The sequence below is a fragment of the Mastigoproctus giganteus genome, chromosome 3 (genome assembly GCF_048544385.1).
Source record: "Mastigoproctus giganteus isolate SK-2022 chromosome 3, ASM4854438v1, whole genome shotgun sequence".
Lineage (NCBI taxonomy): Eukaryota > Metazoa > Arthropoda > Arachnida > Uropygi > Thelyphonidae > Mastigoproctus > Mastigoproctus giganteus.
In genome coordinates this window covers 162,849,930-162,875,244 of record NC_143577.1, presented here as the reverse complement: position 1 = coordinate 162,875,244, position 25,315 = coordinate 162,849,930, and the positions used below count along the sequence as shown (strand labels likewise).

Here is a 25,315-nt window from a genome sequence, read left to right as displayed (position 1 = left end):
ATTCACTTAGTGCTCTGTTTTTCCGGAACAATTATCAGCATTAAGTGGGGGTCACCTGTACTTTAAGTAGAAGACATTTTGAAAATAGTCTGACTAGAGCTTTATGTACTGAATGGCCTCCAGCTTTCAACAGTGACTATCCGGTCCTGCTGCTTTGTCATTTTTCATTGATTTTATAACATCTACTTCTTCTGCCAAAATTTCTGGTACAGCTTCTGCATCTAGTGTTGTTTTGGATTTGCGTGGTTTTTGTTGTTGAACTATTCTCAAGCTTCAAAGCAAACATTTAGCTCTTGCTTGTACCATTTTTTTGTTTTTCTTTCTTTAGCCCATGATTTTCTTCTAGTGTTTTTTTGACGAGATCAACATTTAACTTGTGCATTTCTTTTTTTATGCATTTTCTTATGGTCTTGCTGGGCCTAACATCTGGTGAGTATGGGCTTGGCACACCCAGGGTCCTGATCTGGATATCATCATTCTTCTCTTTTTTGATGATTCCTCTCCTACTTCTCTCTCTCTCTCTGTCTCTCATGGTACTCTAATTTTTTTGGCTGGTGCAGAATAAGCCTCAAGCTTCCTTGCACTATATGGCTAATAATAATTTCTACATATTCTATCTTGCTTCTTATTTTATCATTTTGCTTCATTTCTCATCACTTTTTTTTATCGTGGCAATATTGTTTGGTTTTTTTTTTGATATTCTGGTTGGTTTTTCCTTGTTTTAGAATAGGTGCAATGGCTTAGGCAGTGTGTGCAGTAGTCTCAATGACTTGTTATTATTGGTTTAAATATCTGTGTCAGGAAGGTCTTGCTGTACATGACAACAATTGGACAGATCTAGTTGAAAGTTTTTACAATTATTCAATAGTTGATGTTTGTTATTTAGTTTTTAGGAGCATTAGCAACTAAAGCCATATTGCTCCGGGATATGCGGTGGTCATTCCCTGACCTTTCCGCATCCTCTGTATTTGGTGGTGACAGGCTCAAATCCCGGCCTAATCAAGAAGCGTGTGTTAAGCAATGCTGCTCCTTCCCACCTGGCTACGGAGGTGCCTTCAATAGTTGATTAGTGTCAATTTTTAGTCACTTTAGTTTACTTGACTGATTACTTTTTGTTCTTTCTTGCAATCAATTTTGATTTTTTTGCTCTCAGTAACCAATGGTTGCTTCCAACCATAAAATAGTTTATATCTACTATAGGCTTCTGTATCACCTGATAATTTATTTGCATCCCACACATTTTTCTTCTCTGCCACATGTTTCAAAATTTAACAATCAGTGAATATTGTTTTATTGTGTCAGTATGAATATTGATCAAGGTATATCAGGCTTAATGTCCAAGTTTGCAGACAATATGAAAGTTGCCAGGGTTGTTAATGACAGTGATGGCATCACGCTACTGCAACAGGATCTAGAAAAGTTTGGCAGATGGGCTGAGAGGTGGCAACTGAATTTTACCATTGACAGATGCAAAATACTGCGTATGGGAAGCAGTAACCCTAGAGTAACCTACCAACTGTGTGGTACTACACTCAGGTTAGTGGAGAATGAAAAGGACCTGGGAGTAATTATGCAGTCAGATATGAAGTTTTCTGAGCAGTGCAGACAGGCTATACAGGAATTTTGCTAGCAGGGAAAAGGAGGTGATCACTCTTTGCATAAAGCAATGATCAGGCCATACCTTGAGTACTGCGTACAGGTCTTGGGGGCCTCATTTTAGGAAGGATGTAGAGTTGCTTAAGAAAGTACAGAGAAGGGCAACAAGATTGGTGAGGGGAACAAAGGGGTCCTCTTACCAAGAAAGGCTTAAGTTCTGCAAATTGCAGCATCTGGAGACTAGGCATCTGCGAGATGATCTGATTGAGGTGTATAAGGCCTTGAACGGTTTGAGCAAGCTCATGCTAATGGGATTCTTCCTCTTGCTCAGATTTATTGTGTCAGTATGAATATTGATCAAGGTATATCAGGCTTAATGTCCAAGTTTGCAGACAATGTGAAAGTTGCCAGGGTTGTTAATGACAGTGATGGCAGCACGCTACTGCAACATCCTTCTATCCATCTTCTATCCTTAGATGGATAGAAGGATGGCTTCAGGGCAGGAGGCAGAGGGTTGTGATAAATGGCTATTTCTCAGATTGGATTGATGTAAGAAGTGGGGTTCCCCAAGGATCAGTATTAGGACCACTGTTGTTTTTAATTTTCATAAACGACATTGATGAAGGGATAGAGGGTGTGATGTCTGAATTTGCAGATGATGTTAAAATTGGTAGAGTAGTTAATGATCACTGTCAAGCTGAGCTTCTTCAGAGAGACCTAGATAGACTTCAAGAATGGTCAGAAAAATGGCAGCTGTGCTTTAATCCAACAAAGTGTAAGGTATTACACCTGGGAAACAGTAATCCCAAAAAAACTTATTCACTTGGTGGAGTTCAACAACTAAACCCAGTACTGGAGGAAAGGGACTTGGGTGTTACGATACAGTCAGACATGAAATTCTCTGAGCATTGTAAACAGGTTGCAAGGAAGGCCCATGGTGTCCTATCGATGATCTATCGAACTTTTGCAAGTAGAGATAGGGACGTGATAATCCCATTATATAAGGCTTATGTTAGACTACACTTGGAATACTGTGTTCAAATATGGAGACCGCACCTGAAGAAAGACATCGAGCTTCTTGAAAGGGTGCAAAGAAGGGTAACTCGCCTGGTGAGATCGGCAAAAGGACGTCCTTATGAAGAAAGACTTCGAATATGTGGGTTGCAGAGTATGGAAACTAGACACCTTAGAGGAGATTTGATTGAGTTGTTTAAGGCTCTGAGAGGCATCAGTAAAATGAATGAGGACAAAATTTTCAAGATTATAAATGATGCTAGAACTAGGGGACATAAATTCAAGTTACGGGGGGAAATGTTTAGATTGGACTGCAGGAAGTTTTATTTTAGCCAGCGAGTTATAAATTACTGGAATAAGTTGCCTTCATGGGTGGTAGAGGCCGACAGTTTGGGGAAATTCAAAGGTCATCTGGATAGTACTTTCGGGTAAGGGAAGCACGTAGGTGATAGGTTTAATTTCCTTTTTATTTATATTTTATTTTTTTAATTATTATTATTTAGTTATTTATTTTATTTATTTATTTTTTTTTTTGTTTTTATCATTGTTTTGTTCGGATTTTTTTTTTTTTTGGCTGGTGCAGCATAAGCCATAAGCTTTCTTGCACCATGTGGCCGTTACTAATACTAATTACGAACCTTGAGTGGGCATAAATTCAAATTGAGGAAAGACAGTTGTAGAATAGATGTGCAGAAATTTGCCTTTAGCCAATGGGTGGTTGATTGCTGGAACAAATTTCCATTGGTTGTTGTAGAATTAAAGGAAGAATTGGACAAACTTTGGGAACGAATGGATGGGTGAAATGGGAAGGTTTTTTGCTGATGCTGTTTAAGTTTGCTTTCTTGCATCATATGCTTCTGCTAATGCTAATGAAGTCAATTTCACTGGTATTTTCAAGAGAGCCCTTCCATGACCATTTTTGTTGGACCTTTTTCTTTTCATGATGAACAAATTTTTGTTCCTCTACAAATTCAATTAGTAGATTGCCTCAGGCATTCTTTTTTCCAGTTCCGTGTGTGGGCCAACAGGTCTTTCCCTTTAGATCTTACCAATTCTCACATTGGAATTTTCCATTACAATTTTATATTAGTAGCCATGCTTGTAAAGGCACAATAGATCTGCATAAAATTCTTTAACTTGATTATCACTATGGCTACTTGTAGGAGCTTAAGTTTGAATAATTTGAGAGAATAGCAACTATTTAGCTAATAGCACAGCAAGCAATTCTTTCGGTAATACTTTCTATTTTTATAATTGAATATGGTAGTCTTTTGTTGTGGAACCCAATTTGCACCACACTGTCCATTATTTGTTCCTTTGTAGTACATCCAATGTCTATCTTCTACTTCACCAAATATCCACCTTTTCCTCAAATATCACAAACTGACAATTCATATTTTTCAGTTCTTATAATAGTTCTAGGCATGAGACTATGCTCATAGACCAATGTAAAGTGTTCCAATGTCTAAAGCCCAGTGATTGTTAGCACCCTCTGCCATAGAGCTGGTCTTTCTGCTGCGTTAGGTAGTAGCTTGCAGGCCTCTGGGGAAAGTGGGCCATTTATTTTGTTGTAGGGAATTCCATGAATGGACCATAACCTGCCATGCTGGTCCAGTGCAGTTTGGCAGATTTAGGATTAATTTATTCTGGTCTTTTAGTTTTCATTTGGCTATCACGGGGTGACCCTGATAGGAGTATATGCTCCCAATGGCATAATTTCAGCTTCACTGACACTCACAAACACTCCTGCCACAATAAGGCACCAATCCATGTAGTAAATAAGCTTAATATGCCTTAGTATTAATAGTGGCAAATGATGCAAGAAAGCTAGCTTATACAGCATCAGCCAAAAAAACACCATTTCACCATTCCCCTCCAATGGTTTGCCTTGTTCTTCCTTAAATTTGTTCTGACAATTACCTGTCTGTTGGCTGAAGGCAAACTTCTGCACATCTATTCTGCAACCATCCTTCCTCAATTTGAATTTACCTCCTTGTGTGTAGGTTAAACAAGATCTCCTCTTAACAAACTCATGCTGTTACTGAAGTATAACTGCACTGCACTTCATTACTTATTTAACCAGTGACTCCATTGTTTTCCCTGTAACAGAAGTTAAGCTAACAGGTGTGTAATTACTTGTCATCCTTTGGTCCCTTTTTTGAATTGGAAAGAAATTCACACATAAGGACCTCCCTGAATCCAATGATGTACTCATAATTATGGCTAAGGGTATTTGTTTACTTCCTTTGTTACCTCCCTTAATAAGATCAGATAGATCCCATCCACTTGTTTTTTGGGTTTTTTCTCCCCTCTCTCTTTTGTGTTTAATTTAAATTTTCCCTCAGTTATCAAAAATCATTCAGTTCACTGTAAGAGTTTGATAAGCTTCTGGCATCCCCTTCCTCGAAAAATTCCTTATGTAGAAGCAAAATACAATATTCAGCCCGTTAGCAACATAAGCAGGTTCATCAACAGTTAAACCATCAATATCAAGTGGACCAATGTGATTCAACCCCTTCCTTCTACTGTTAATATAAGTAAAGAAGTCTTTCCTGCATTTATTGGTTTTGTTTGCCAGACTTCTCAGCTTAACCTCCTTTGTGACTTAATTGCAGACTAGTTTATATCTACCATAGGCTTCTGTATCACCTTATAATTTATATGCATCCCACACATTTTTCTTCTCTGCCACATGTTTCAACAGAAATACAGTTCAAGGAAGGATGTAGACCCAAATGACATACATTTAGGTCTAAGCCTTGAACTGTATTTCTTAGTTGGTATAAAAAGCCTAGTAGTTTGTATGATTATTTCCCCGAATGCATCCCATTTAGAATTTGTTGTTGGTAACATCACTAGTTGGTCCCACTGTACACAATATAAGAACTCCCAAAGACCACTGTAGTCTTCTTTACAAAAATCTGCAGTATTGTTAATAAATATTGTAAACAGTTACTAAGGGAGCCCAGCACTCGAACCCCCAGGGACTCCACTAATGTAACATTAGTCCAAGAAAGAGCAGTGCCTCTTTATAATCACTTTCTGTCTTCTGCCACGCCGCCATCCTTTTATCCACAGCAGTAACTTGCCCCTAATACCACACTGATCCAATTTGTATAGCACTTTTTCATATGGAACAGTTGTCGAAGACTTTACTGAAATCTAAATATGTGAGTTCAAAATCATGTAAGTCCAATTTCTTTGTTACTGCATCATAGTAGCTAATCAGATAGGTCAGCCAGATCCCTTCCCCGTTTAACAAACCCATGCTGTGATTTCTGTGTAATTTCATTCCTGTTAAGATGATCCTGCATTGCTTCTTCATTCAATGTCTGCATTATTTTCCTAGGAACAGAAATTAAGCATACAGGTGTATAATTTCTCTTGTTGCAATTTGAAGAATCCCCTCCATCTCCAAATCTAGTAGTAGTAATGGAGGCATATGGTGCAAGAAAGCAAGTGTACATGTAGCATCAGCCAAAAAAAAAAAAAAAAAAACCCTAATTTCACACATCCATTCCCTCTAAAAGTTTGTCCGGTTCCTCCTTGAATTTATTTAGCTATCAACTTCCACAATGAGAGATGGAAGTTTGTTCCAGCATTAAACCACCCGCTGGCCAAAGGCAAATTTCCAAATATCTATTCTACAACTGTCTTTCCTCACTTTGAATTTATGCCCACTCAGGTTCGTAATCTGAGCAAGAGGAAGAATCCCATCAGCACTGAGCTTGCTCAAACTGTTCAAGGCCTTATACACCTCAATCAGATCACCTCACAGGTGCCTTGTCTCTAGATGCTGCAATTTGCAGAACTTAGTTTTTCTTGGTAAGAGGAACCCTTGGTTCTCTTCACCAATCTCGTTGCCCATCTCTGTACTTGCTCAACCAACTCTACATCCTCCCTAAATTGAGGCCTCCAGACCTGTACTCAAGGCATGGCCTGACCAATGTCTTATACAAAGGGTAATCGCCTCCTTTTCAGAAACCTGCTCAGAAACCTTCATATCTGACTGCACAATTCTCCCTATTTTCTACCACCCTAAGTGTAGTACCGCACAGTTATTATTATTAGTCGTCGCCATATGGTGCAAGGAAGCCTGAGACTTATACTGCACCAGCCAAAAAAATTTGTGTTACCCTGAGAGAGAGAGAGAGAGAGAGAGAGAGAGAGAGAGAGAGAGAGAGAGAGAGAGAGAGAAATGATGATTTCCAGCTCAGGACCCTGGATGTGCCAAGCCCATACTCACCAGATGTGAGCCCCTGGGGTTCAGTTGGTATGTTTCTCTGAGGTTATTTTTACCCATATACAGTACTTTGTGCATTTGTCAATGTTAAACTTGAGTTGCCACTTCTCAGCTCATCTGACAAAATTTTCTAGATCCTGCTGCAGTCGCACACTGCCATTACTGTCGTTAACAACCCTGCCAACCTTTGTATCATCTGCCAACTTCAGCATTAAGCCTGTTATAATAGTCTTCATCACTATCATTGATAAATATACAAAACAACACCACACACTGGGGAACTCTGCTAATAACATTAGTCCATGAAGAACAGTGTCCATTGATTACCTACCACTCTCTATCTTCTCCCACTCAACCACCCTTTTATCCGTTGTAGCAACTTACCCTTAATACCGTACTACTCCAAATTGTATGTTAGTCTTCCATGCACAACGTTGTCAAAAGCTTTCCTGAAATCCAAGTATATGATATCAAAATTATTTTTTGCATTCAGTTCCTTTGTAACCACATCATAGTATTCAATCAAATTTGTCAGACAAGACTTTCCCTTAACAAACCCATGCTGTGTCTGAATTATTACTGCAGTCTTGTCTAGATGATCCTGCAGTGCATCTTTAACCAGCGACTCCATTATTTTCCCTGGAACAGTAGTTTAACTGCTCTGTAATTACTTGTGTTGCCTTAGATCCCCCTTTGTGAATTGGGGATATATTTTCACATCTCCAGTCTGTGGGGACTTCCCTGAATGCAAGGATGCTCTCATAATTATAGCTAAGGGTTTGCTTACTTACCTTTCAGCCTCCTTTAATACAAAGGGTACTAGGAAAGTTTTGCAATACAGCTTTGTTTATTTAATTTTTTCAAAGTAATTTCCTCTACATTCAATACACCTCTCCATCCTCCGAAACCAATCTTTAAACCAGTTCTGCCAAGTTTCACTAAGGAGTAAAGCACACTCATTGCCCAAGCCCTTAGAAGGTCCTCATCACTGGAAAACCACCTCCCTTTTAGCTTCATTTTCACATGCGGGAACAGTGCAAAGGCACAGGGAGCAAGGTCTGGACTGTAGGGAGGGTGCTCGAGAAGTTTCAGTCCTGTCGTGGTCAAATATTCGGTGCAGGCTTTGGCACGGTGAACTGGAGCATTATCGTGATGGAGGTACCAGGTGTCCATTCTTGACTTTGGCCGCAGGTTCTTCATAGATCCAATGACTTTAGGCAGGCATTGTTCAGTATACCACTTAGCTGTGACTGTCTTCTGCGTGTCCAAAACGACACGTTCCACAATTCCACTCGATTTGAAAAATACAGCTATCATTTTCTTCTTTACAGATCGGGATTTTCTGACAATTACGGGTGTGTCGTCATCATCATCAAAGACCCAAACTTTGTTTTGAGCCTTGGTCGGCAGATCGTAATAGTACAGCCAAGTCTCGTCACCTGTCACGATATTGTTCACATACCGAGATTGTCCCTTATCAAACTTTTTTAACATCTCCCGGCACCAAGTCACACATCGTGTCATCTGCTCTTCAGTCAGTTGATGCGGCACCCAGAGAGAACAAAGTTTCTTCACGTGCAAATGATCTTGCAGAATCGAACGAATTGCTGGTGCATTTAGGCCCAAAGTATCCTCTATCTGTTGGTAGGTCACTCGCCTGTTTTCGTCAAGCATTTTCCTCACAGCAGTAACGTCTTCTTCCGTAACTGACGTTCGTGGCCTTCCCGGCCTCTCAGAATCCTCCAGAGTGAAATTTCCCCTTTGGAATTCTCTATACCACCTGAATATCGTTGTACGATGTGGACAATCATCATCATCTAGTGCAAGAGTCATTTCTTCTAAGCACTGGTCTATGGTTAAACCACGCACGAAATTATACCGCAAAACTGTCCTTATCTCATTTCGTGACCACGATGCCATCGCAAGCACTTTACACTCTCACTACTAATGAATAACTGAGTCCATCGACTTGGCGCAGCGGCTACTATGCACGTATGAACATGTCTCAACATGCAGCAACAAGCAGCTTCCTGTGATTCATTGTTGCGTCATATTGCAAAACTTTCCTAGTACCCTTTGTATAAATGGATAGATCCCATCCACCTCAGGTGCCTTTTTTATGTTTAATTTCAACTATTTCTCCTCCTCTTTGCTCTCGGTTATTACAAAATCATTAAACACCCTGTTAAAACTTTTGCCATTTTCCTCCCTTAAAACTCCTTGTTTGAATGTAGATGCAAAATACTTATTCAGATTATCAGCTATCTAGGCAAAATCATCAATGGTCGAACCATCGATATCAAGTGGCCCAATCTGATTCATATCTTTCCTTCTAGAGTTTATATAAGTAAATAAGTCCTTGCTGGTTTTTTTAGCATCCTTTGCCAAAGATTTCTCGTAATCTGCCTTCACTTGCCTAACCTCCTTTGTAAGTTGATTACAGACTAGCTTATATCTGTCATAGGCTTCTGTGTCACCTGATAATTTATATGCATCCCATGCATTCTTCAAGATTTAGGCCTAAATGGATGTCATTCTTCTGACATCCATTTAGGCCTAAATATTGAACAGTATTTGTTAATCAGTATGAAAAGCCTAGTAGCTTCCAGGATTAGTTCCTTGAATGCTTTCCACTTAGGCACCTCTGTAGCCAGGTGGGTAGGAGCAGCAATGCGTAGCACACGCTTCTTGATTAGACCGAGGCTCGAGCCCATCACCACCAAATACGGAGGATGCGGAAAGGTCAGGGAATGACCACCGCATATACTGGAGCAATATGGCCTTAGTTGCTAACTCCTAAAAACCAAATAACAAACAACAAACAAACAGCTTCCCACTTAGAATTTTCTGTTGGTGGCATCATGAATTGGTTCCACTGTACAGAATTTAAAAACTCTGCGTCCACTGTATTACGGGAGCAAAAACTCTTCCCTTTAGCGCTGATGGTAAACATATCTTTAAGTAAATCCCACATCAATACACTCTGATCACTGCCACCCAGTGGTTTTTTTTTATCTACAAATTCTTTATACACAAATAATCACTACTGAAAACCATATCAAGAGTATAACTCTCTCTGGTTGCCTCTCGAACATGCTGCTGCAGAAAACAGTCATCCAAGAAATCAACAAAAGTCTTGCTATCGTGCAAGTGACCAACCATTAAGTTCCAGTCAATATCTATAGGAACCTCTCCTTAATTCAAGTTTGCTCAAATAATTATGGCAAATAGTTTGCTTACCTCTTTTGCAGCTTATTTTTATTCCTGAATAAGTAAATCTGCCTGGATGCCTTATTTACTTTTTGTTTAACTTTAATTTTTCCTCTAAGATAAAGCAAAATCATTATTTCCCACTTATAATTTGGTGTACTTCTGTTATTCCCATTTTCAAAAATTTCTTATGTGTAAATGTAGATGCAAAATATTTATTTTCTCAGCAATCTGAACAGGATCATCAATTATATCCAGTGGACCAAAGCAAAGAATTCTTTTCTGCTTTTTTAGCCAAAATTTTTTCATAATCTACCTTAGCTTGCCTAACTCCTTTAGTGACCTGACTGCAGCCTAGTTTTCATTCCTGTAGGATTCCTTGCTCCCTTCTAGTTTATAATCATCCCATGTATTTTGATTATGTCTCTAGTCTTATCAGTTCATTCGACATCCATTTAGATCTAAACTATGAGCATCTCTTTGTTGTATAAAAAGCCTGGTAATTTCTATTATTTTCCTGAATGCCTCCCATTTAGAATGTGCATTTGGAATCTGCATATTTTGACTTACGTTCTAATTCAAATTCATGATATTTTTTTTTACTATTCTTCTAGCATTACTTTACAAGCAGGTGTGCACCTCTTTTTGCTTTTAGTAATCCTAACATAGCTAATATATTTTCTTCTCCCATGAAGTCACACAGCAAACTTCAACAGAAGAAACAGTCCTCCAACTATTTCCAGGAGGAGGCATGGATGAGGGAAAGACCATTTTTCCCTAAAAAGATTAAAAAAAAAAAAAAAAAAATACTGAGAAGCAATAAACATCAACAATAAGAAAAAGTCTGATAGATTAACAAGAACAAAGTCATGAATACAGTCATACCTGGCCTGCATAACTATGTAACTTGCTGATGCCCTGGAAGAATCCAAACACACAATCAGCTTATCAGAAAGCAAAAATAACACACACACACACACACCTCAGCAATTTACACAAATAAATCCACTTATGTGCAAATTGCTTACGTGTTTCAGATGATAGCAATGAACAGAATTAACATTTCCTTCAACAGAATCCTCTTCTGACTGTAAGAAGACTACCTAGTATGCATAGTGAAGCTGTTGATATGGTAATTTCGATGCCATTCAGACATCTCTCCACTTCTAAATGCGTGAAGGGGTATAATCAGAAAATCTCCAGAGCACTCCATTCCAATGGGGTGTGGGAAGGGCAAGTGGGGATCAACAGAAGAAACAGTCCTCCAACTATTTCCAGAAGGAGGAGGCATGGGTGAGGGAAAGACCATTTTTCCCTCATTCCTATACATTTTTCCCTATACAATCATATAGTGGAATTGTTGTGGGTTTTATTACCAACATACCTGGCCTGCATAATTGCGTAACTCAGTTTACACCAGTGCCCCCAAGAGACATCTTAGACACCAAGACTTTATAGATGTAACAAATGTAACAACTTTATGAAGATAGAATACAACAGGGCACAACACACACAGAGGTATAGAAGTCTGGAAGAAATTCACATGTTTCTGCTCATCAGTACTTCTGAACACACTGTGAAGCAATATCTGTGTGTTACAATTTGCTTATAGTATATTCCACCCAAACTGTAACAGCCATAGTACTAACCTAAGTGATCTTTAACTGAGCTATCCCCCAGCATATTGCATCCTAGGAGAACTAAGTGCATATCACAACTTATGAGGCATTACTTTCATAGATAGTAGATGTCATCAAATTGAACATTTGTTAGAGGACGTCTCTCCCTCTCTCACACCACTACCACCACCACCACCACCCCATTTGGAGAACATTAAACAATTTAGAATGTTAAAAGAAGATAACATCTTTAGGGTTCTCTCACTGACCAATAATATAAAATTTGTGACATAATATTGAATGAGATTATCGGTCAAATATGATTAGGAAAACCAATGAAAGATATCTGTATAACATTTCAGTGTGTGTGACTGTTCATTTATATCAGAAAACATGCCAGTTTCCGAAAACTGGAAAAGTGTTTTGTTGTCATAATTTACATTTTTCTCAACATTGTTTGCATTTTTTTAAAGTATTGAAAAATAATGCAAGGAAGCGAATTCATATAGCATCAACACAAAAAAAAAAAAAAAAAAAAAAACGGTCTTGCCTGTCCCATCTAATAATTTATCTAGTCCCACTTTAAATCGATCAAACTTCCTACCTCCACAATATGGTGCCTCTGTAGCGAGGTGGGAAGGAGCAGCAGTGCATAGCATACGCTTCTTGATTAGACTGGGGTTCGAGCCCGTCACCACCAAATATGGACGATGCGGAAAGGTCAGGGAATAACCACCGCATATCCCGGAGCATATGGCCTTAGTTGCTAATGCTCCTAAAAACCAAATAAACCTCCACAATACCATGTGAAAATTTATTTCACAATCAGTTACTCTCTTGCAGAAGTCAGATTTCTGAAAATTTATTCCTCTTACCTTTTTAAATGTGTGTGTGTGTGAGTGAGTGAGAGATGCCATCATAATTTAGTTACCACAACCATTTTATAATCTTAATTCAGTTAGGTTTACACATATCTAGTTTCTAGATACTGCAATTTACAGTTTTAAAGCTTTTCTCGGTAAGACTCAGGTCTTTCTTTTGTGCTCCTATCTAATAATTCTTTGCATCTATCCAACAGATTTAGAACTTTAAACAAGGTTTCCAAACTTGCAGCATTGCTATATGTAATGGAATAATCAGACTGTGCAATTTGTCCCGGGTCTTTCATTTTTAATTATCATGAGTTTGTTATTAAACTAGTCATAAATCCTAAGATCTAGAATCCTTATGTCCATTAATGAGGTACCGTGTAATTGTCGTACATCTTGAAATTCTTAACTTCTGTCATTAAAACAGTGCTTAGGTTTCTTGATAGTTAATTTATATTTTTTTTTTTACCATTTTAATATTTTATTCATTATTCATTTAATTTGTTTGTAATTGTCATAGTGGTAGTTCCTTTGCTGCATTGTCAGATTTTTGCATAATCATTTTTATCACTTTACTTGTGATTCAGCATAATATTAGATTAAAAAAAAAAAAAAAAATCCGACAGGGGTTAAATTCAATTGTTGCAAGATTGATGATTTTTGATAGGTATAGTATACTTTGTAAGCAGTTATACACTTATTTCTTAATTTCAAATTTGAATATTTTGTTTTGATTTTTTAGAACCATTCATGGGCTCATTTATAATGCCCTGAAACTGTTTATGGAGATGAATCAAAAACTGTTTGATGAATGTGTACAAAATTATAAACAGGAAAGGCAAAAGTGAGTATGGCTATATATGTGTGCAGATGCATATGCTTTTTTATTTGAAAAGTTTAATTTCATCAATTTAAAACAGAACAACAACAAAAAATGTTATTGATGTCATGCTGAGAAGACAAAATGCACTTATTTGCTATTTTTTTTTTTTTTTTTTTTTGAGATCTCATTATAGCTAGCAGTCATGTAAATTTGTCACTTAAAGATGTGCAATGAAACTGTGCATCAGTTTTCTTCATAAAGCATGGTTATAATTTAAGGTACAGGTGGTGCATCATTCTGAATTAGTGATTCATCACTACTTTCATGAGTTCCACTATCCCCATCCTCCACGAGTATTGCAGTATTATAAATCCATATTAATTATTTCTTGTGTTTTTTAACATTTAATTCTATTGTTTAATTTTGCTGTACAGCATTTAAAATATTATTTTACCTATGCATGATATCCTTTCATATGTTGGAATAGAGTAGAGTTTAATGTGATGAGAATAAAAAAAAAAAAAAAAATATATATATATATATATATATATATATATATTGTTGGTATTAAAAATAAATTCAGTACCTGTTAAAATGGCAGCTAAGTTACAAAGTTATATGCACTGTTTTAAACATAAGTAAAAATTGTAATAGGACAATTATATGGTGATAATTTATTAATTTTATACATTTTTATTTATGTATAATAATTTCTGTGAAATTTGTTCTGTGTTTAAATTAATTTAATGGTCCTTTTTATTATGTAATCATGTGGTTCTTATCTGTGTATATTACACTGTGATATAATAAATGCATTTTTCTATATAAATTGACTCTTTTGTTAGCATTTATCTATACATTAAAAAAGTTTTCCTCCTAGTGATATTTATTCGAGCCAGTGGGAGAAGAAGGTGAGGCAATTGAGTCACTACAAATGCAATTAATTGACAACTGCCTCCATAATGTTCACCAACCTCGTGCACATGATTCACTGTCTAACATTTGATGTTCCATTGTAATGTTTTTTTGTATATTAATGAATATTGTATATTTGTATAGTTTGTAAATATTTCAGTTAAATATTTTAGTCCTCTTTCGGATGCAACAATATTCCTCATGTATTATGAACCCAAAGCAAAAGGCCTTTTCCTAAGTGACCTATGTAAATGCAGGTAAATAATTACATAGTGATATTGGCTGAAGTCCAGTATAGTATACACTGACAGGTACAGCCACTCCCAGGCTTGCGTAATACTCGACTTACGAAAATTCAACTTTATGCAAGTTTTTGCCGGCTGGTGCAAACTTAAAAAAATCATGGAAACGTGTGTTTTTTTTTTTTTTTTTTTTTTTTTTTGGTAATTCGTTCCGAGAACTCGGAAGTTGAAATTTTCTCTATATAACTAAGCTATTTATCTCTCTAAAAGGTCATTTTTATATAATCAAAATTGCACTACAATTTTGATTATATAAAAAGAATCAATTTTGAATGCCTTTGTGATATTTTTCGAAAACACATTTCTGGAGGTCACTACCATAAAACAATAAAAACAATTTGCACTTTCCGGTTTATTGGGCTTTTCTATTAGCGCAATCTATTATAAACAGGCAGTAAACTCGATCTTATTGCATTTGCGATGATCCCGTTACAGTATTATGGTGAAATGAGTTCCCCTTCACTGAAATCTTCATCGAAATAAAAAACATAAATAAATTTTCAGAATCTTTTCTTCATTCCTATTTATTTATTACAATAGTGAAGGGAAAGGGACAATTGGAAAGTGCAAGTGCTGGCAGTACTAGGAAATGAAACAAAATTGATTTGGAAATGAAGATGATTAATTAAGAATTACTACAAAGGTGGACAAAGTTTGTCATCTATTGCATGGAATTAGTGAATACTATTTTAAGGGACAGTGCGCGTATAAAAGAACATGTTAAAGGATCAACATATTTAAGATCACCAGTGATCACAAAAGAGCGTTCAGGTGCTATATCGAAGATGGAAAAGTTATTAATAATATGGATGGAAAATCAGATTCAGAAGCAAGTGTCCTGGAGTCCACTGGCCATTCAGGCAAAAGCAAGAAGTATTTGTGAAGATATTAAGGATAAGTATGGCGAACCCAAGCCAAGTTCATGGCAAGCAACAGGTGGTTTAAAAGGTTCAAGCATTGCGCTGGTTTCCAAAACATTAAAGTATGCGGTGAAATCACTAGTGCCAATTCTGCAGCTGCAGAGAAATTTTGTGATGTATTGATAAAAACCCTTCTAAATCTCCTCAATTTCCGCAACGGCCTGCTCATTAGCTGGAGAGTTAATTTTGGCAACGATGCTTGAAAGGTAAAACTTGCTGACGTTATGCCTGTCTCCTCTGTCTTTTTGTAATTTTATAATTTTGAAATTTTTGTAATTTTGTGCACTTTTATAATTTTTCCTGTGCATGAGATGAAAAAATAATTCTATTTACAGTTCGTCGAACATTTCTTTTTTGCTTCAGTCAAATTCAGCATGCATAGTTGCGAGTGCTGCATAAGCATTTAAGGAAATTCTGACTTGTAAAATTATACTTAGGTAGAGTTCCGCAGAATTCAACCCTTACATAAGTCGGGGAGTGGCTGTACTTTGATGAAAGCGAGGATGACGGCGATAATTGACAGGTGAAGGCACCTCCCTTTTCTGATTGTTTTGTGTCATTGAGGGGGGGGGGGATTTAGCTTAGGTAGGATGTTTATCCTTCCATCCCGCTGTTTTAAAATGGGAAAATGTGTTCCCGATTTAAAAACTGCGGCAAATGTGGGAAAAACACCCTAGGCATCAACCTAGGAGGACAGTGGGTGGGGAAAGCAGTGGCATCTGCCAATCACTGCTTTCCCACTGTGTTGCTTGCCGCCATGTTCGAGGGTGTACACCGTTCTGGATGTTTTACTGTGCTATTTTTTCGACCTTGAGAATGCCATGCGCTACAAATGCACAGGTAAATAATTACATGGGTCATTTCCTGATTGGATTAGATTTAGATTACAGTATAGTTTAGGGCTAAAGCCTCAGGTTACGTAAATAGTTTAATGTACAAGTTAGTGCATTTGCATCATTTCTGTACATAGCCAACTACATAAGTAGTTATAAATTGGCATCATTAAGTATATCTCATATTGTGAGATATGAGAGCACTACCATGATATTGCACTACCTCAAATAAGTAACGCTTCACCATAGAAGACTATTGTTACTTATTCTCTGTGGATATCATCACCCATATGGCACCATTTCAGAGCTTATTGGCTCCTCATCAGTGGGTGGGCAGGTACCCTGGTGTTGCGATGAGGATAACCCAGTTGCAAAGTATAAATCCACAATACGAGGGATGTCTGCTGGTGTGGAAAGCAGTGGCACTGCCAATCACTGCTTTCCCACTGTTTTTCTTGCCGCCAAGTTCTAGGATGTACACCGTTCTGGAGTTTTATCGGCTATTTATTCAACCTTGAGAATGCCACACACACACACACACACACACACACACACACACACACTACAAATGCACAGGTAAATAATTACATAGATCATTTCCTGATTATATTTAGATTTAAACCAGTGCGTTTCGACAGTTGTCTTTTACGTAGAAAAGATTTGACTACCTCTACATTTTACGTAGAAAAGCATGCACGGGGTGGGCAAGCAAAGCCCCCTAGTATTTATTAAAAAAAAACATCAAAATATTTCTGGTGGTTCAACATATTTCAGAAGGGTCATTCATTTTTGAGGTTGAATAACAGCCAATGACTTCAGTTAAAGAAACAGCCAACTAAATGTTTTCTATGAAATGTATTCAGTATAAAATGGTTTTGTAACTTAGATACTGATATTTTTATTTATTTATTTTTTTTAAATTGTATTTCATTATTTTATTAGCAAAATTTAGCAATAGTTGCATCTTTGTCATGCGACAAAGATGCAACTATTAGGTTTTTCAAGTCTTCTCTGCCGAGTGAAAAGAATAATGTGCATTTCATCCAAAAAAAAAATAAAATACTAGTATTAACCGCATAAGCAAAGAAAAAAAAAAAAAAACACACCATTTCACCTATCCATCCCCTCCAGTAGTTTTTCTAGCTCTTCCTTGAATTTATTCAAGTTATCTACTTCCACAACAATGGATAGAAGTTTGTTCCAACATTCAACAACCCGTTGGCTGAAGGTGAACTTCCATGCACTCATTCTGCAACCATCCTTCTTTAATTTGAATTTATGCCCCCTCGTGTGCATAGTCTGGGCAAGAGGAAGAATCTCATCAGCATTGAATTTACTCAATCCATTCAAAGCCTTAAACACATCAATCAGATCACTTCGCAGGTTCCTAGTCTCCAGACTGCAATTTGCAGAACCGAAGCCTTTCTTGGTAAGAGCACTACCCCTTTGTTTCCCTCCTCTGTACCCATTCCAGCAGCTCCTCACCTTTCCTAAAATGAGGCCTCCAGACCTGTATGCCTTACTCAACATGTGGCCTGACCATTGTCTTATACAATAGAATAATTGCCTCCTTATCCCTCCTGTTATGATATTACTAAGATTCAAGTGTGAGAAAGTAGTCATGAAAATAGCTAGACCTCAATGTTTGTTCTAAACAAAGGTTTCCTAGCAAACTGAAGTTTGTACCTCTCAAAATAAGAGGTCTTTAGTCATAGTGCAGTAGCAAAATAATTTGTTGCAGTGATATTGCAATGTGAGGAATTGTTGCCATTATGAAAAGAGTTTTTGTCTTATTTTTTTTTTTTTTTTTTTTTTACTAGGATATTTGTCTTTGTAGCAGAAAGAGTAAAGCCAGTGCGGGATTAAGGCACGGGCTAACAGGACAGTGCCCATGGCAGCAGAATCTGAAGAGCAAGGGAAAGATCCCCCCCCCCCCTCAAAAACTAAGCATAACACGTGTTAGGCCATAAAATAATGTTACTGTGTTGTATTTATTACCTCTAAATGTTTCAAATGCACGATATCGAACTTCCGTTGAAATATTAAATTAGAAGAAAAGTTTGCCTTTGTTACTGAGGAAAGGTGAAGCATGTTCAGTTGAAATGGCCTCTCCTGCAAACAGATTAGGGCTGGTGTGTGTGATGAAAAGGAGAAGCCAACAAGCTTTGAAACGGTGCTGTCTGGGTGGTGGTATCCACTGAGAATAACTAACAATAGTCTTCTCCATTGAAGCATTACTTATTCGAGGTAGTGTAATGTCATGGAAGCTCGTTGTGAAGGTATTCATAATATGAGATATACATAAATGATGTCGATTTTGTACTACTTTAGTAGGTTACTGTGTGCTAAAGTGATGCAATGGCACTAACTTATGTCAGTAAACTTGCAATTTTGAGGCTTTGACCCTAAAAGGTTTTCAATATCATACCTATGTAATGTTTCATTATCTATTGTAGCTGTGGCATACATTTCCTTTATTGAAAGCTTTTTGGTTTCTTGCTCTTAAAATATTAATTGATTCAAGTGTACTTACTTATTTAATTTTTTTATATTGACTCAATATCGTTATCAGTTACATTACTCTTAAGTTATATTACTATAATGTCTTTTGAATCAAAAATTTAAAATTGCCAATAAACAACAAATTAAAGGAAGCAGTAATTAAAACAATGATATATTAATATTTAAAAATGCATTAATTGTAACAGCAGCAAATTTTTATATGAAATGAAAAAAGCAGTTTTCTTTCTTTTAAATTGTTCCTTTACCAGCTTTGAAATTAACTGTATTGAATATGCTGCTAGATATAATATTAATTAATTATAACTTACTTTCCTGAAAATAGTTTTCCATTTTCATATCTTTATTTTTTTATAATAATATAATAGAACACCAGTTAAAAATATAATGAAAAATAATGAACTCCTTTATTTTAAAGACATCAGCTCAGATAAAATGGCACAAAACAGATTATACTGCAGCAAAAGACTCTTTGAACCCTAATCCCTTGGAGAAGGGGGAGTGTATGTAAACAACTTAAAAAACTTGCGTTTATTCTTTTGTTAATTTAAATCCATCCTTCAAAAAGATGTTTTTCAGAGTGCACTTATGTTGTAGATACCATTAACTGGTTTTGTTTACACAAAAGTAATTTCTGACAAGTCAGTGAAGTAGGGAACTGGGTGGCTAGAGACAATAATAGGGGAAATAATTGGACAGCTGTACCAAGATTTGTATTAAACATACAAAATAACAATATTTCTCACAGGGTGAAAACGAACTTTGTAATATATATTAGCTTAATTTTGTAATAAACAAATATATTTACATAGAAAAGCACATCCTTTCACAGTGGAATGCTATACGTGTCTTTTAAACGAATGCTTTGTATAAAACGAGTTTGTATTATCCTGTCTCTGTCCTCTGGGGTAACCCCATCTTGGTCCTCCGAGATTTTACTGTAGTGTGTTTATCAGTCGCAGTTGAATAATCTGTGTGGACGTGCACATCATAGATTTCCTGACTTAATATTAATGCGCTACTAGTAGGATCACCAAAGAGAAGTATTCTTCTGGTTTCTAGTGCTTCTGACAGTTATCTTTTTCTATATATTTCAAATATTCATTTATTTTCACATCAATTATTAGCTGAATGTATCGTGCTATGCCCTGTCAATTGGTCTTAGGGAAACGGATTGTTGTCGTGTTTTGCACATCAAGAGATCTCGCGCTTCTTAGGAAGTGAATAATAAAATAAATTGCTAATAAACTATACTAGACTATTGACTCTTCCCGTGTGAATGTGTTCATCTGTGAAGATTTTTCTAAACAGCCGAAGTGATTTTGTGTCTTTTCATGGTTGTGGTGCTGCAGCTGTAGGTAAATACTTAGTTACTGCCGTTGTTTATGTTACAACATTGTTTGTCAAAATGTAGACTGCCTTTATTTTATTCTACTTAGTTTGTTTCCAATCATGAGTTTTTCTTTTTAGGTTAGATATTAAAAATTATCAGAAAAAATGAATCAGCCACATAGAAAGAATGAATCCAGACCAGATCCCAAAATTATCCTTTAATTACAAACCTACTGGCAAGAGAGATGTGGGTTGACCAAGACAACAATGATCAAGACCACCTCCAAGAGCTACAACAGAACATTTCTTATAGACCTAAGCTGGACTAAGTTCATGATGATGATGATATTAAAAATTATCAATATCCCTTCAAAATGCCTCCCAAAAAATTATCTGGATTTGCAAACCATAAGAGAAAATTAGAAAGAGAAAAGGAAGTTGGCAAATCTGCAAAATATTTTTCAATCAAAAAATGCATCTAATTCATCTATAACTGAATGAAAATATCCCAGTAAGAAATCTGATTTAAATGATGATATTAAAACAGAAAATTCTCCCGAAAAGTGTTCTGCTCCAACAATTTCAACAAGACTAAATATTGTACCAAATGAAAATCCAAAAATTGATAGCCTAGAAAACTGTGCTGATAAATACAGCATTTGCCGATGATAAACAGGATCATTTTGTTAACATTACTACCATTTTCATTGAAGATAAACAGGGTCATTTTGTTAATAATGTTACTACCATTTTCAAATACAACGATCCTGCAAAGTGGCCTTTTCCTTTGACTTCGTTATCTCGAGATCAGGTAATTTCATTGGATTTATCTGAATCAACTAGAACTGTCAGAAATGACTTTATTTACCTAGAGATTCTGAGAACCGATGTTTTTCCGAGGCTATGTATTATAGTAAAAGATCGAATGGTGAAATATACTTTCGAAACTGGCTTATATATTCAGAAAGTGTTTTGTATTTGTTGCAAACTATTTTATTCAGTTAAGGTATACTGAATCTGCATTTGGATCAGTTGGCAGTTCGAATTGGAAACATGTGAATGACTATTTAAAGGGCCTGTACATTTGGAAAACTATTTGAAATGGATTGAAGCTTGTCAAAAGTTTCGGGCTGGCAGAACGATATATCAAGAATTACAATCTGCTATCGTTAAGAAACGAGAGCATTGGAAACTTGTATTGGATCGCCTGTGTAACATTGTATTGTATTTATCAACACACAATTTGGCATTCGGTTTTTCTTCAGATGAATTGTTTACTTCAGGCAATGGCAATATCTTGGATTTAATCGAATTAAGTAAATACGATGTTATAGTGCATGAATATGTGCGTCACATTCTTTCCCAAGACACAGTATTGCAGCAAAACAATTCAAAATGAAATAATTTCTCTGTTGACATCAGCTGTTTGCATTGACATTGTAGAGCTCACCAGAAAAGCCAAATATTTTTCTATTCTCCTTGACTCCATTTATTAGCTTAATTTTGATATTAGTCTTGATATTAGTCACTCCTGATATTAGTCACAAAGAGCAGCTTTCGTTTACATTAAGATTCATAGACATGTGCCAACCTGTTTTAAAAATACAAGAACATTTTATTTCATTCCAAGAAGTTGAGTCAATAGGTGAATCATTGTTTGAAGTGACAAACATTACTTTCGGATTTAAAGTTAAATTTAAAAGATTACAGGGAGGTTATGATAATGGATCAAACATTTTGTGGAAAAATAAAGGCATGCAAGCACATACAGGGTGATTCACTCCAGTGCGACAAACTTGCAGGAGGTGTAGGGGGCACAAAGACTAATTGGAATCACATAGCATTGCAGGGTCCGAAATGCCTTCGTCATGCGGTAGAGGACATTGAACGGGAGGTCGCGTGAACAGCGATCCCGCTGGAAGTCAGCATTTGCGAACCATTTCTGTTGAAGAAACCAAGTAGCAAAAGTCCTCCAGAGTGGATAATCTGCAGGCTCCAATGATTGGACGCGTTGCAGATGGTATGAACTCATTTGGTTTGTTGACAGTATCCTCCATACAGTGGATTGGGAAATACCCAATCGTTGGCCTATCGCTTGAGTACTCGTACTTGGATTGCCTTCTGCAAGACGTAGGACATTCTCCTCATTGTCTGGCATCCTCGTCGTCAGCTCTTGATTCATAGTACCTCTCGTGAAACAACCAGTTTCATGTAACCTTCTGTGCACACGTGCGAAAATCATCATATGATGAGGGGCACGCCTGTGCGGGAAACGTTCTTGGTACAAGCACAGAGTGGCGCGCCCATTACAGTCCACAGCTCCATATGCGAGGTGCATGTCGGCCAGTTCAACATTTGAATACTCGTCCATCCTACTGCCTCGGGAACAGGTTCGCAAATGCTGACTTCCAGCGGGATCGCTGTTCACGCAACCTCCCGTACAACATCCTCTACTGCATGACGAAGGCATTTCAGACCCTGCAATTCTATGTGATTCCGATTCGTCTTTGTGCCCCCTACATCTCCTGCAAGTTTGTCGCACTGGTAGTGAATCACCCTGTATAAGTCAAGAAAATCCACGTGCATTTTATATGCCTTGCGGTTGCCATTCTTTATATTTAGTGATTGGAGATGCTGCAATGTCTTGCACACAATCAGTATCATTCTTTGGCATTATATGATGCATCTGTTCTTTATTTTCTGCATCTGTGGCAAGATAGAAAATTTTAACTGATACAGTGCCAAATTTAACCGCTTTGTGAAACACGTTGGGAAAGTCATATTGATTGTTTAAAGCCCTTAAGGTGTCAAATTATTGAAATTCATGATGCACTTATAACACTTAGTGAAAGTGCATCTGATATTGCTGTCAACGTGAAGCTGTAACACTTACACAACAACTGTGTGACTTCACATTTTTCGTAATGCTGATTACTTAGTATGATGTATTGTACATTATAAATATAGTAAGTAAATTTATGCAATTAAGTACCATGGATTTAAATTCTGTTGTTAATTTATTAAAATCTAGCACCAAATATATAATTGAATATCAATCAAATATGATAATGGATTTGCAAATGCTTTAGTTGAAGCAAAAGATTTTTCAGAACTGCTGGGAATAGAACCTGTTTTTACAGACAAAAGTGGTCCGCAAGTGGTTCAACTACGAAACTGCTGACCATGTTATTTGTGACTCTAAAAAGAATTTCAAAATAAATGTATTACACACTATTTTAGCCATAGTAATATCTTCTATGAAAGAGTGGTTTGAGAAAACAAATCCCTTTCATCAGACTTGGAACTTTTTATTTGATTTAAAGAAAATGCCAAACTCAGTTGAACTAAAGAAATATTGCATGAATTTAGAATTTATTCCCACAGATGGAAGTTGTTCGGATATTAACAGTATAGTTATTTGATGAAATCAAATCACTCAGTAATTTAATTCCGGCCCATTTAAGTTCCCCTTTAAAAACCCACCAGTACTTGACATTAAATAATCTCCAGAACACCCTACCGAATTTATTGGTAGTGTTGAGAATATTACTAACTATTCCTATTACAGTAGCTGCCTGTGAAAGAAGTTTTAGCAAATTAAAACTTAAGACATATCTTTGATCGACTATGGGAAACATAGTCATTTCATTAGCTTTATTATTGATAGAATTTCAATTCTATCAATAATCATTTCATTAGCTTTATTATTGATAGAAAGATCATTTCATTAGCTTTATTATTGATAGAAAAATAACGTTGTCCAAAGAATTGACAATGAAAGTATAAAAATTTTTGCAGATTATAGGAAATGTTAGAGCGTGGTTTTGTAAATAGAGTTGCGGACACTAAGGTTAAATTTTAGATTAGTATATTCTGCATAATTGTAGCCCATTGACTGTTGTATGACAGAGGATTTGTATAAATTTGAAAAAAGGGAAAAAAAAAATGATTGTTGTAAATTGCAGGTTAATAAACGAGTGTTGTTTTTAACTAGCTTGTGTTACAGAATTTTCCATCATCAAATGCCAAATGCATTCCGAATGGTAGGGCTGTTCAATGTTGGAAAATATCAAAACTTCGATCAGTATTTTTTGCAGTTATTCGTTTCAACATTTTTATTTTGATGTTTCAATTTATATATCCATATAAAATATCAAAATCTAAGTATCAATCAAAAGAATTTTATACAGTTCAGAATGTGCATCCATTCTGGCTTCACTTATATCGATATAAATTGCCAATCAAAATTCTGTGTTGTTTCAGACATCGAACAGCCCTCTGGCAATTATAGTTTGGGGTTGCTGCCCTTACGCAGATTTATAGGATATGCAAAAAGGCGCCGAAATAATATTTCAGGACCGGAATACCTTATTCCGGTCCTGATTAAAGCTGAAGAGGCCTATTGCTTTCATGATGGAATTTTGCCAGTTGTGTTAATGCATCTTAGAGATTGTAGAAGCTTGTGTGAGATTGAAGAATTTCATTATTACTAATGATATATTTATCAGTTGTACTTTGTACAGTCCTGATTTTGCTCTTTTATCATTTATTTCTCTTAATGTACCTAAAGACAGGAGGTTGACAAAGGTAGTAGCGATTGCTACTACCTTTGTCAGTGTATAGTAGCGATTGCATTTAACAGAAGTTCCAATGAAAGTTTAATATAGGCTATCTGTTATGATTAATTATATCAGAAATTTAGTTATGTAATAAAACATAGTCATGCTAACCATAATGGATTGTATATGAGTTGCAATCCATATATAACCCACACTGAGTGAGTTGAACTTGTTTGTATGATATAAATTTCATGGTTTATGATTGTATAGTTATGTAGTACGAAACATTGTTAAATTACAGTTACAATTACAATTGTTAAATTACAATGCCCACACTGAGTTTATGAAATTGTGTTAAGAGAATGTATTTTCATTGATTACCTGCATTATGACAGTACTTTGGATTGGGGAAGGGGAAACGGTATATGATCCCTGACATTGAATAAGAAGAGAGTTTGCCCCTTCCCCAATCCAATGTTAGTGAATTCTGTAATGTCAGTGAACATTACAGAATTCACTAACATTGTCAAGAACTTTCACAAGAGTTTAACTGATACAGT

General features: G+C 36.4%; 1 protein-coding gene across 3 annotated transcripts in view; it reads left to right on the top strand.

Moving 5' to 3' along the window:
* Positions 1-25,315, top strand: part of LOC150088377 (serine/threonine-protein phosphatase 2A 56 kDa regulatory subunit delta isoform-like) — a 484,719-nt gene that overhangs the window by 334,178 nt on the left and 125,226 nt on the right. For all 3 annotated transcript variants that reach the window (XM_090369471.1, XM_090369470.1, XM_090369472.1), the window contains exon 13: positions 13,294-13,395. In XM_090369471.1, coding sequence (XP_090225597.1) covers positions 13,294-13,395 — 102 coding nt within the window. The remainder of the gene's footprint in view (positions 1-13,293; positions 13,396-25,315) is intronic.